Below are 13775 nucleotides of genomic sequence, written 5' to 3'. Positions count from 1 at the left end.
AAGCTAAAACCAAATATATAACTCATGATCTAGAATTTACAGCTATTGTTTTTACACTAAAAATATGGAGACATTACTTGTATGATACACATTCCAAGTTGTACACTGATCATAAAAAGACTCCAGTATGTATTTACTTAGAAAGATTTAAATATGCGACAAAGATGCTGGATTGAATTGATCAACGATTATGATTGTGAAATAATTTACCATGATGGCAAGGCGAATGTAGTTGCTGATGCATTAAGCCGGAAAGTGCCTAAAATTCATGTTAAGGGAAGATCAATGTGCATAGAGTTGATATCTACTTTATATGATCAAATCAAGGCAGATCAAGTAGAATAAATGAAAGTTGAAAATATAAAACAAGAAAAATTGTAGAAAAAGATAAGTACTTGACGAAAATGAACGAGGCTAAAAAACATTAAATGGATGAATTTGGGTCTCAGCATATTGGAATACTCGAAAGATGACAATGGTAGAAGTGCATAAGTCTAAATACTCCATTCATCCTAGAAGTACAAAGACTTATAAAGAATTAAATCAATTGTATTGGTGGGCCAATATGAAGCTAAATGTGGCTAAGTATATATCAGAGTGTTCTACTTGTGCTCAAGTCAAATTTGAACACCAAGCTCAGTATGGTCAATCAGAATCCCTCTAGATATCACCAGGTAAATAGGATGACATCACTATGGATTTCATTATGAGATTACCGAGAACTAGTCAAGGGCATGATGATATTTGGGTTATTATTGAACGCTTGACTAAAAGTGCATTATTTTGGGCAATAAGAGAAACAACTTTTCTAGAAAAGTTAGCAAAGCTATACGTGGATGAAGTTGTAAGACTTCATGGAATTCCACTGACAAGTATGTCAGATCGAGATGTCGGGTTTACTTCTAGGTTTTGGTGAGTATTGCAAGAAGAATTGGGAACGGAATTTTATTTGATTACATCTTATCATCCTCAAACTGATGATCAAAGTGAACGAACAATTCAGATTGTTGAAGACATTCCGAGCATGTGCAATTGATTTCAACAGTAAGTGGGATGAACATCTTCCATTAGTGGAATTTGCTTATAATAATAGTTATCATTCAAGCAATGGAATGTCCCCGTATGAGGCATTATATGGAAGAAAATGCAGAACACCGTTGTGTTGGCTTAAAGCAAGGGAGAAAAAGCTTACCGGTCCAAAATTCGTAAGAATTACCAATGGAAAGATTAAAGTTGTGCAGGCGCACATGAAAGTGTCCCATGATCGACAAAGAAGTTACACAAATTTGAAGAAAGGACCCTTTAAAATGAATCCTAGTGATTTGGTAATGTTAAAAATATCACCATGGAAAGGGGTGATGCAGTTTGGTAAAAAGGGTAAGTTAAGCCCACGATATATTGGGTTATTCAAAATTCTAAAGGGGATCGGATCCTAAGCCTATAAAGTGGAATTACCTCCAAAAATTAGTGGGGTACATGATGTATTCCATGTATGTTATCTTAAGAAGTATTTCGGTAAGGGTGATGAGATTATTCCATTAAGTGATTTAAAAGTGGAATCCCTTAATCGGTTAGTAGAGGAACCACAAGCAATCATTGGGTCTCCAGTGAAAACATAAAAATATTGAATTAATATTAGTTCAATGGAAGCATTCCCTAGGCCCGAACCGTAAATGGGAGACAAAAACTGAAATGATAAAGCAATATCCTCGCCTCTTATTTGGATGGAATCTCTTTAAAAAAAAGGGGGGGGGGGGGGGACTTAAATGATTAGTTGATATGTATAAAACAAAGTTTTATGATGCAAGTATGTGTTATATTATGTATTTTGTCTAAATACATATAAATGTGAACTTACGAAGTGAAATGGTAGTATTTTTTTGAGAAAATAATATGTATATCGTTACACTTATTGCATTATCATAGAAAATATATAATGAATTAGTGTAAGTGGTCTAGAGATAAGTTGTATTTCACTTCGAGATAGTTGTATTTCACTTCGAGACGGTCACGTGTATATAAAGTTTGCTAAAATCCGAGCTAGTATGAGAGAGTTATGGTTGTTCGAAGTTAACCAGAAAATTCATGAAAATCACTACCGCCGACAGCCACACCACCCTCCCTTATGGCGGTGCATGAGAGCGCGTGAATGGGGCCCAAATGTCGGGGTTGATGCCAATTAAATGATGCAAAATGACGTGTTCCTTCCAAATAGCGGCTGAGAACCGCTATAATGGTCGGATTATTGCTTTAAATATGGCCGAACACGAGTATACACAAGATTATTGTCTTCAATTATATAAATGAAAGAGTCGTGTGTGTGATCTAAGTGAAGAAATATCAAGATTCAACTCTTCATCACACGTATACATATTAAGACACTCACATATATATATATATATATATATATATATATATATATATATATATATATATATATATACGTATTATACTCTCATAAAATGCGAAGTTCAATCGATGTGCAGATAATGAGGTTTCTTCACAAACAATTGTATTGTAAGTAATACGTGATTATTTTGTATTAAGCAATTTATCAATATTATTCATTGTATCAATTACAATTTAAGATATTGAATGTTGTTTATTGTAATGACCGATGTTAAAACTATAAGTCCCTATATTATTGTTATCTGATTTGGCGGAAGCACCCAAATTTAATAGCAATAATGACAAAACATTTATACCGTATGGAATCTTGGAAAGTTACCAAGATACAAATGACACATAAATACTAGATATGGTGTCATTAGAATAAATAAATGTGATAAAGTTTTTACCTTCATATAACAACCAATACGATTATTTTACCGATATTTATTAGGAAAATAACCAACAAGAACGAGCAACTCAATAAAGAGACTCTAGGTAGTCAATCTAACCGCCAAGGTGAGTTATAAATTTGTTTATGAATACATGGCTATGTGTTTAACGAAAGTGGTAATGTGTTGATATTTGAATATATTGTGCAAATATTAAATGTTAACAAATACGTTAATAATATGTAACTCGAATGAAGTCCTCACACAAAAGGTCACTTTACTTGACCCAGCTCAAGTGGAGCACTATACCCGTCTCAAGTAGAGCATTATACCCGACTTAAGTGGAGCATTATTTCGAGCTCAGATGGAGCACTATATGTCATTGTGGTGACCAGCCCGAGTGGGGTATAAATGAGAAAAATTATTAATTGAATGGTTATAAAAGTTAAAGTTGTTTATTTTATAAATCATCAGACATATTTGTATGATATATGTTTTTGCCATGTACGTGTATTCCAGGTTCAGGAAAAAAGTCTTAAAGCTAGTGTTGGAAAAAAAAAAAAGACATGGATCGGAAATAGTTTTGATATTATATAATTATATTTTGTTGTAATTATAATTATGATATGTTTGTGCACACATTAAGTATTTTTGGGGAAAATTTATGGCTTTAAAACTCTGGTTGTAAAATATTGTAAAAAAAATCTAATAAAATTTCCTAAATAAAAATATAAAATATGTTTGAAAAGTTTCATGTGTTACATCTAATGTTCTATTCCAATTTTGTTGACTGGTTTAATTTTCATGTAAATATGTGTGAATCATTTCTTTTAAATGTCGGAGGTGGTGGTAGTGGAGGTGGTGGGGATGGTGGCGGAAGAGCAAGGAACGGACGACGCTATATAATCATTTATAATTATAACAAGCATGTCGTGTCGGTATGTTGGAGGGTTAGATCGACAGATTTGAAATATGTGGTTGAAGTTGAATATCAATATCTTTATTTTATTTTTAATCTCAACGGAACCTTTCTCTCTCTCTCTCTCTCTCTCTCTCTCTCTCTCTCTCTATATATATATATATATATATATATATATATATATATATATATATATATATATATATATATAGAGAGAGAGAGAGAGAGAGAGAGAGAAAGAAAGAACTTTTCCCGATATTTAAGAGATAAATACTTGAAAATTTAATGTACAAATTTATTATGCACAAACCGTTCATCTTTCTATTAACATAAATTAATTATGGTAAATAATAATCATCGAAAACATTTACGGAATGAAATATCAATTAAATTTTGTTTCTTTTTTAATGCGGATAAAAGATTATACTAAAAAGTAAAAATATGAGATATGTTATCGTTCACATTACTGTCACTCTATTCACCAGAGTTCACTATTTCACGTTCTTATAACATATTTTAGCTTAGGTTTTAATCGTTTAGTTTATTTTTCTTTCTTTATTCATGTTTCATATCGATACCTTATAGGAATGAATTCTTGTGGTTTTCCATGGACGTTGTTGGTTTTAGTGGTGTTATTATCACATAATGGTGGACCTCTATATCCATGATTTTCTATTAATCGTTTTTATCATGACAATCCATTCTTTTTATTCTTAATTTTTTATATATCTATGTATATGGCAAAGTTTTGACATGAAAAAAAAAAATTTATGCATTTATTATATTTTCCAAAGTAGTTCCGAATAGCTATTAAGGGTTGTGCATCCATAAAACTTTTTGATGGGTCGGTCGGTTCAAGTTCTTCAAAAACAAAGATCTATGTCAATGAAGCTTTTCTTGTTTCGATATCTTTTTATTCATAAAATATAATTATTCTTCATTACATTTAAATCTATGTACTTTTTGAAAGCTTATATTTTAATGTTTAAAATCAGTTTCCGAACCATCTTAAATGGTATCTTCCTCTTGATAACAATTTTACTTATGACCACTTTGTTAAGCAGTACACGACAAAATAAGATGAATTATGTTTAGTGTGTAAACAAATGGTAATTGGACAAAAATGCAATTTCCTTTTGTTCTCTCTCTCTCTCTCTTGTTTTTTTTTTTTTGAAAAAGCAAACAATATACATTTAATTAATAAGTAAATAGGGAACATGTTTCTTTTTATCTTTCATTGTTTCAGGATGTATGATTTCCCTCCTCATCCTTATTATTGAAATTAGTCCAAGATAAGTTGTCACATATGAAACTTTCAAAACATTCTATGAAAAAGTTTCGATTTTTTGGATTTTTATTTTATAATTAAATTTTAATTATCTTATTGTTGGATTAGTGTCTAAGTCCATAACTATTTTGGTATGTACTTGACCAGATAGTGCATGGTCCTTTTGGGTTGCCTTCACCAAAACAACTTGATAAGATGAATTATGGAGAGAAAGGATTAAATACGATTTATTAATATATTATGAGAATAATATATTAAAGGAGAAATCATATTGTTTAATTAATATTAGTCAAAAATTAATTGGTAATTAGTTTTGTGATTAAAAAAGATTAATTAAACTTAAGGGACTGGAATTGTAATTATAAGATAATTGCAATTTGGGCTATGGATTGCCATATATTAAGGAGTGGCCTGGGGAAACCCATAAGAAATCGTCCAAGGCCTTAAGGAATGAAGTCCATGGGTTGCTTAGGGCTTAAGCATCCAATTTAGGGTTTCCTTGTTAGATAACCCTAATAGCCGAACTATATATACATCCCTTATAACCCAAAAACGTGGCTAAGCATCCTTCTAGGGTTTCACACGTTTTAGGGCATCCTCCATCCTCTTTCCTCTTCATCCTCTTGCTCTTGGTGTTTGTGAACCATTAAATGAGTGACATTTGTGACTCTAAGCTTTCTAAAGTCAATACAATGAGGAATTGGATTGTTATTGCTACATAACAATCAAGGTATGATCTAAACTCTAATTATATGTTATATTGATTATCATATGCTAGATTTAGGGTTTATAGTCTTGGATAACTTGCATGTACAATAGAGAAAACCTAGATCCAAGCATTAGGGTTTGTATGAGCACATAGGATGTTCTTATGACTAAAACCCATCACTTATTAGAACTCAATGTGGAGAAACGATTTATATTATCTCAGTTTGGCGTGATGTTTGTCAAAAGGTTAGACATGGAATTTTCTGACATACCAATAAGAAAATTTGTAGCCATTGAAACATAGTCAAATAACATTCTCCGAAAAAAAAGAACATTCACTGAAACAATGATAATTGTTGTCGTCGCTTTGCGAGGGTGCACACCTAGTGTGTGTGTGTATATATATATAATTTAGTCCAAAAATTTTATTGTATATTTCATTTTTGGTTTGTCCCAAAATAACAGTTTATTTCTAAAAATAAATAACATTTTTACCAAAATACCTTTCATTATTAATTAACCAACTAAACATTTAAAGAAACATTAAATACAAAGTAAGAAAAAAAATTATTATTTTATTTAATTAATATTTTCTTAAGTTTAATTTTTATTTTTTACTTATAGATAATAATTTTGGGATGAAGGATATTACTTAAAATATAAGAAATTAGAAATATGTGGTTATTCGATACATAGAAAATAAAATAAAATATACGAATCCATACCCGTCGGCTTTACAAGAACCCCCATCTCCAGAAGCTTCCTTAAACCCCTATTTCCCCTGAAACCCTATCAAAACTCTTGCGCAGTCTCGGAGAACCTTTCCATTTCGTTTCTGTTAGATTCGATTCCACAAATATGCACAGGCTATCTAGGCGTTCTGTGAACTCTCTCCTCCGTTACGGTGGCCATCTCCGCCGTGATGCAGTGGCTGGGGCATCCATTGGTTCTTTTAATATCAACGAATCGGTATGAATTTTCTTAAATCCGTTTTCATCTCCTACCAGCATCAACTTTCTATATGTTTGTATGTATTGTTAGTCGTCATTGCAGTTAAGCTGTGTAACTTTTTTCGTGATCACAAAGTGACTGATGTGGCTTCTTCATTTCGTTCGAGAATTTTCGTTGGATCGATTTGTTTGCTTCCATATGACACTTTATCCGTTCAAAAAAGACTTTTTTTTTTTTTTTTTTAATGAACATGGGTGAGGGCTAGCTGAAGGTATTCCTGTAACAGGATCACCTTTGGAGTTCGATGAGTTTTTCTATCATAGTTCCGTAAATCCCTTCATCTTCTTACACAAAGTTAATGGTGTAATGGAAAGCTTGCCTAGTGGCGCATGTTGTCTATCTTATGGATCCCCTAACGATTATTTTGCAAATGGTTCTATATCATCAATTAGCTCAAAAAGTATTCGTCACTTATCTTCTTGATATACTTGACATGAACAGAGTGGAGAGAGGAATGCCAATGGCAGATGGTACTCTGTTTTATCAACTGCAACAAGCAGTGGGCCTGCTTCCACAAAGCCTTTGAAACTAGGAAACATGCTTTCAACTGGGAAACGTTATGAGTCAACAGTATCTGACTTTCAAACACCCGATCCACCTGTGGAGAAGTATGAATATCAAGCAGAGGTGTGTTAAATGGAAAAACCTTATGTCTTTATGTCTTACTTTTTTTTTTTTTTTTTATAATACAAAGTTGAGTATCATCATCATGAATCATGATGCTCATGTTTATGCTGCAGGTAAGTCGTCTGATGGACCTTATAGTTAACAGTCTATACAGCAACAAAGAGGTCTTCCTTCGTGAACTTATCAGGCAAGTTTCAAACTTTTTTGCAAATTTCTAATTTACTTTTAAGCCCTTATGTTGATCATCTATTCATCTAACAATTACACAAATCAAAAACTTTCATACTTTCAGCAATGCAAGTGATGCATTGGACAAGCTTCGATTCCTTAGTGTTACTGATCAACAGCTTTTGGAGGGTGCTTCAGAACTTGACATACGTATTAAAACCGATCAAGAAAATGGAATAATCACCATACAGTAAGTTAAAGAATCTTAATTAAAAATTAAAATTTTAAATTAAAAGTCACAAATTTCATCCCTTTATTCAGGGACTCTGGTATTGGTATGACTCACCAAGAACTAGTTGACTCTCTTGGAACAATTGCCCACAGTGGAACTGCAAAGTTTCTCAAAGCCTTAAAGGTATATGCTTTTAGCATTTTATGATTTTGTCAACATATATAAATATTTTATTTTGAGAATTATAAATAATATAGTAACACAATTCACAGGATAGCAAAGAAGCTGGTTCAGATAGCAATTTGATTGGTCAATTTGGTGTGGGATTTTACTCTGCTTTCTTAGTTGCTGATAAAGTATGTCATCTTTCATCTCTTTATTTACTTCTTTTTATAAAACACCATGAATTAATTTATATAATAATAATAAAAACAGGTGGTTGTGTCAACAAAAAGTCCAAAGTCTGATAAGCAATACGTTTGGGAAGGAGAAGCAAATTCTGACTCTTATATTATCAGAGAAGAGACTGATCCTGAAAAGTTCATTCCTAGAGGATCTTGTATCACATTACATCTCAAGGTATTTATATAAAAATAAAAAACCTTTTTTTTTGTTTATGTAATTTGACTAATTTGTCATCATCAATTCAATAACAACACAATTCTTCATTTTTTTTTTAAATCAGCGTGATGATAAAGGGTTTGCTCATCCAGAAAAAATCGAGAGGCTTATTAAAAACTATTCACAATTTGTGTCATTTCCAATTTACACATGGCAAGAAAAAGGATACACAAAAGAGATTGAAGTTGATGAAGATCCTTCTGAATCCAAAAAAGATGAGACTGATGACAATGTTGCTGTAAGGATTTTGTTTATTTATTTATTTGTTAATAAATAAATTCAATCTAATGTTGTTTTTTTGTAACAGAAAAAGAAGAAAACCAAGAAAATTGTTGAGAAATACTGGGAGTGGGATCTCACTAATGAGACACAACCCATATGGGTAAGTTTTTAAAAGTTTATGTTTTTTAAATAGTTTTGTGAAAATGTTATTTATTTATTTATTTATTTTTGTTTTGCAGCTTAGGAACCCTAAGGAAGTTACAACAGAGGAATATAATGAATTCTACAAGAAGACATTTAATGAATATGTAGAGCCTTTAGCTTCCTCACACTTCACAACAGAGGTGAAAACTGCAATCTTTTTGTGTCCTTTTTTTTTCTGAAAGTATGAAACATTTTATATTATATGTGAATAAAAATAATATTTGAGAAATTACAGGGAGAGGTGGAGTTCAGATCCATTCTGTATGTGCCAGGTGTCACTCCCATGGGGAAAGAAGACATTGCCAATCCAAAAACCAAAAACATAAGACTCTATGTCAAACGTGTCTTCATTTCAGATGACTTTGATGGAGAATTGGTAAGATTACTTTATGGGGACAAATACGTAAATTTATATATTTTTGGTTTTAACCCTTTTGTCTTTTTCTTTTTTTATATATTTGATTTAGTTTCCACGATACCTAAGCTTTGTGAAAGGTGTTGTTGACTCCAATGATCTTCCCTTGAATGTATCACGTGAAATCCTCCAAGAAAGCCGAGTTGTAAGTGCATTTAAAAATAAATTTAATTCTTTCCCTTTAAATATATTTGGATTTTAAAAATAAATATAACTTTTTCAAATAATAGGTACGTATAATGAGGAAACGATTGGTCCGAAAAGCATTCGACATGATTCTTGGCATATCCATGAGTGAAAACCGAGAGGTAGTTTCATATTTTCTTTTTCATTCTTTTATAAAGTTCATTTTTAAAAAAAAAAAAAATTTATAATTTTTGATTTTAGGATTATGAAAAATTCTGGGAGAATTTCGGGAAGCATTTGAAATTAGGATGCATTGAAGATCGTGAAAACCACAAAAGACTTGCTCCATTGCTTCGATTTTTCTCTTCACAAAGTGAAGAAGAAATGATAAGTTTAGATGAATATGTTGAAAACATGAAACCTGAACAAAAAGATATTTACTACATTGCTGCTGATAGTGTCACAAGTGCAAAAAACACACCTTTCCTTGAAAGACTCTATGAGAAAGATCTCGAAGTAAGTTCACAAAAAAAAAAATAATAATATCTTTGAGATTGTCGTTTTACTACTTATTTAATAACTATTTGATTCTTTTACAGGTATTGTTTTTAGTTGACCCTATCGATGAAGTTGCTGTTACAAATCTTAAATCATATAAAGAAAAGAACTTTGTTGACATCAGCAAGGAGGACTTGGATATTGGTTAGTTAGTCTTGAAAACTCAAAACCTAGATGAGAATCATTATTTTTATTTATTTTTTTTTACTTTTTTAGGTGACAAAAATGAGGAAAAGGAAAAGGAAATGAAACAAGAATTTGGACATGTTTGTGATTGGATGAAAAAACGTTTGGGTGACAAGGTTGCAAGTGTACAAATTTCAAATCGGTTAAAAGCTTCCCCTTGTGTACTTGTTTCCGGAAAGTTCGGTTGGTCTGCCAACATGGAAAGGTATGATTTTTTATTTTTCTTTTTATTTAAAAAAAATCCTCCGAGATTTTTTTTTTTAAATGTTTTTGTGAAATCCTAGGTTGATGAAGGCACAGACGGTTGGAGACTCGTCTAGTTTGGACTTCATGAGAAGTAGGAGGGTGTTTGAGATTAATCCGGAGCATCCAATCATTCAGACATTGGCTGTATGATTTTTTAAAAATGTTTTTTATTTTATTTTATTTAAAATTGGAATATAATTATATATGTTTTTGTTTATTAAAAATTATGCAGGAGGCTTGCAGGAGTAATGCTGAGGATGATGAGGCAATGAGAGCTATTGACCTTTTATATGATACTGCCTTGATTTCCAGTGGCTTTACTGTGAGTGATTTAATTTTTGTTGATTTGTTAAAAATGGTCCCTGTGTTTTCTGAAATTTACTGTTTCAGTCCAAAATTGAAGTAAGTTTCATATTGATTTTGGTACTTGGTTCAAGGTTCTAAGGACCAAAATTGATATGAAACAATAACACAAGGAGCTAGCTAATTTTGAAAGAAATTTAAGTTTGGACTAAACATGGTAAAAGTTAGAAACTTTGGGTACTGAATTTGTAAATTGCTGAAATAATTTTGGTAGATGGTTTATGGTTTTTGATTTGATTTATATTTTTATGTGCATAGCCTGAGAGCCCGTCGCATTTTGGGGGAAAGATTTATGAGATGATGAACATGGCCTTATCAAACAAATGGAAGCTTCCGGAAGCACAAGAGGCTGAAGTAGTAGTGTCTGAACCACAACACACGCTGGAAGCAGAGGTGGTTGAACCTGTTCAGACAACTTCTCAGAAATGAGTTGGTTGAAATCTATTGGGACTACTCTATTTTTTTTTTCTTTCTAGTGTTTGAAAGCGATAAGAAATTACGAATATGTAGTGATACTGTTTACCAGTGAGTCATCTTGGATTTTGGATAAACTTTCAATGAGCTACACATTTTTTGGGAGTATTTCACAAGGTGATTTCCGACTTATTTAATACAGTTTTCTAGTGAGTCATCTTGGATTTTGGTTATGACTTAGACACTTAGTGATTTTTCCATCACTGAATATTATCATTGCATCAAGGTGTTACCCGGGCAACTGCCAAGAACGTAGCTAGGATAGTTGGTAGTCGGTGTGGTACGACAAATGACCATGCCCACTTTTGGGGTTTTGGGGGGGTTTTATGCAAGTTGTATTATTCCAAAATTTCAGGCAATTTAAAAAAAAAAAAATTCTAAATAGACAATTCCACAATTATATTTTCAAAAGGACATAAGAATTCCATTTGTTCAAATATCATAAAAACATAATTTCAAATCAGTGAAAATAAGGTAAGTCTCAAAACAAGGTGAAACATTGCAAGTATCACGTTGCGTCCTTCCATTTCTCATCAGAGAATAAATTAACTTTAATACGTAAACACAAAGATTTGTGAGTTCTCCACTACACCACATCTTCCATCACACATACAATATAATAGTAGTAGATATAACAATAGTAGGCTCATAATCAACATCTCAGTGCACCAGAAAGCTCATAGCCAATATCCCCCCTAACATGTGAGTCTTACTCAATACCTTGGTGGGTCAATATTAGTACATCCTATCACGCAGATGACATATGATGTCACACATACTGTAAGTGATAAAACTCAACTGAATCGAACGACTACAAACTCCAAAGTGGTCACCACATACGCAACACCTAGCACGAACTACCTATTACCAAATAAAAGTCACACCCCAGACTCATACTCAAATCCATCAAAGTGTAACCAAAATTCAAATTGGTTAAAAAGTTAATGGTCAACAAATGTAACGTCCTCAAAATACTAACACAAAATTTCATTTTTAAACCATCAATTCCATACCACCATTTGTTTCAAAACCAATTAAAGTGAATTGTATTTTCTAAACATCATAGTAAAACAATATAATTAGTGCGGAAAAGCCATCAGGGGATGTTGTGCAGTCAAGTCGGACCCTCCCTTAGGAACTGGAATTACTTGAAAATGTTAAACCACGAACCGTAAGGATGAAGTTTAGTGAGTTTCCCAAAATACCACATACCATCTATAAACTCGGGCCCCACCTACATATCAGGCCCCATCTATCATCACGAGCCCTAAACAACATACAAACGGGTCCTGCCCAACATGCACAATGGGCCCCACCCAACATACATAATGGTCCTTGCCCAAAATACCTAATGGGCTCAACCAACATACAAACGGGCCCTAACCAACACACAATGCAAGAATCACAAAGACAGTTAGCACCCTACACAATATAGTGAGAAGACTCACTTGTCTCAAGAAACCAGCTAAACCACAACTCAAAACCCCGAAAAAGATGCTACGACACTCCTATCGAAACATACAAGGTCCAACCTTGGTTTACATATTAAAACCAACAATGTTAACCAAAATTCAACCCAAGTGAACAAGTTGAAGTCAATGGTCCAAAGCCAAATAGCCAAAAACACTTCAGCGAATCACCATGTCGTGGCCTTCCATTAGCAACATTGTGGAAGCAAGAAGACAAAACAGTCAGGGCTCACTCTAGTTGTCACATCGTGCTGGCAATGTGTTATGTCGTGGGAACTGGATCTTCGATAACTTAATGCATTCAGATGCTTCCAACCACACCAAGGGCTCCAAAGCTCAGGTCTTGATGAATAAAGTTTCCGACTTTATCCCTTAGGACATCCCTATACACCAAGATCTTAGATCCTAGGTCCTATTGGAAAGTTAAGGTATAACTCAACCATTAAACCCTTAATCATAAAAGCCATTTCACCAAAGTTTTTAGAAGAATTTCCTACACCTAACGAGCCATAAAAATCGCAGCTTTATGGATATGCATGCCCTTCCTAATTTAGTTCATAATCATGAGAAAATGAGCTCAAACTTTGAGTATGAGGCTAAAAACTCCAAGGAGCCATAGATCTACAACATATAACCCCAAAGGGACCTTAAGGATCCATAAAGTTGCCAACTTTATGGAATCCTTCCATAATCTTGAAGAAATAGGACAAGAAACCTAGATCTAGAAGCTTGGAACAAAGATCTTGGATCTTGAACACTTATAAACGTTCACAATATGTACAAGAGGATGATGATGATGATGCTTCCTTGTTGGATCAACACACTAGACACATTCTTCTTCTTCTTCTTCAAGCTACCAAAAACACCAAAATGATCCAAGAACCACCAATAGGGTTTAGGGTTGGGGATTTCTCGTATTTGAGGGTGATGGATAAGGAACCATAGATTCAAGATAATGGGATTGAGCCAAAACTGATGCCACGTTGTGGCCATACTACCGCCATGTTGTGCCACTTCTCAAATGCACGCATTCTTAATTTGGCTCATCACGGCGTGACACATGATTTTTTTCCCTAAAAATCATGTCTTTGACTCATTGGTGCCCTATACTGACCCGATTTGAAAAACGAGTGTTACAACTCTTCCCTACTTATATTA

The 13775-nt window shown here is 33.0% G+C and overlaps 2 protein-coding genes across 2 annotated transcripts; both read left to right on the top strand.

The window, feature by feature from the left end:
• The first annotated feature begins 977 nt into the window (after positions 1-977).
• Positions 978-1436, top strand: LOC145020740 (uncharacterized). The gene has a single exon (XM_078976727.1). The coding sequence runs from the start codon at positions 978-980 to the stop codon at positions 1434-1436; it is 459 nt and encodes a 152-aa protein (XP_078832853.1).
• Positions 1437-6416: 4980 nt separating this feature from the next.
• Positions 6417-11285, top strand: HSP89.1 (HEAT SHOCK PROTEIN 89.1). The gene is made up of 19 exons (XM_078976724.1): positions 6417-6664; positions 7148-7333; positions 7447-7520; positions 7626-7751; positions 7823-7916; positions 8006-8089; positions 8169-8312; positions 8419-8592; positions 8662-8736; positions 8816-8920; positions 9016-9156; positions 9248-9340; positions 9426-9503; positions 9583-9837; positions 9921-10023; positions 10096-10270; positions 10350-10455; positions 10544-10633; positions 10933-11285. Exons 1-19 carry the CDS (start codon positions 6554-6556, stop codon positions 11101-11103), a joined length of 2385 nt encoding a protein of 794 aa, XP_078832850.1. The 5' UTR covers positions 6417-6553; the 3' UTR covers positions 11104-11285.
• Positions 11286-13775: the final 2490 nt, after the last annotated feature.

Source organism: Lactuca saligna, unplaced genomic scaffold (assembly GCF_052625555.1).
Source record: "Lactuca saligna cultivar CGN05327 unplaced genomic scaffold, ASM5262555v1 scaffold_20, whole genome shotgun sequence".
Classification (NCBI taxonomy): domain Eukaryota; kingdom Viridiplantae; phylum Streptophyta; class Magnoliopsida; order Asterales; family Asteraceae; genus Lactuca; species Lactuca saligna.
This window is presented reverse-complemented; position numbering and strand designations above follow the sequence as displayed.

What these genes read in the sequence shown, in the direction of transcription:
- LOC145020740 (XM_078976727.1), top strand. Translation starts at nt 978, where the DNA reads ATGATCAAAGTGAACGAACAATTCAGATTGTTGAAGACATTCCGAGCA.
- HSP89.1 (XM_078976724.1), top strand. Translation starts at nt 6,554, where the DNA reads ATGCACAGGCTATCTAGGCGTTCTGTGAACTCTCTCCTCCGTTACGGT. An exon ending in ATGAGACACAACCCATATGG is followed by an intron (nt 8,737 to 8,815) that starts GTAAGTTTTTAA and finishes TTTGTTTTGCAG; the next exon opens with CTTAGGAACCCTAAGGAAGT. An exon ending in CAAGGAGGACTTGGATATTG is followed by an intron (nt 10,024 to 10,095) that starts GTTAGTTAGTCT and finishes TTACTTTTTTAG; the next exon opens with GTGACAAAAATGAGGAAAAG.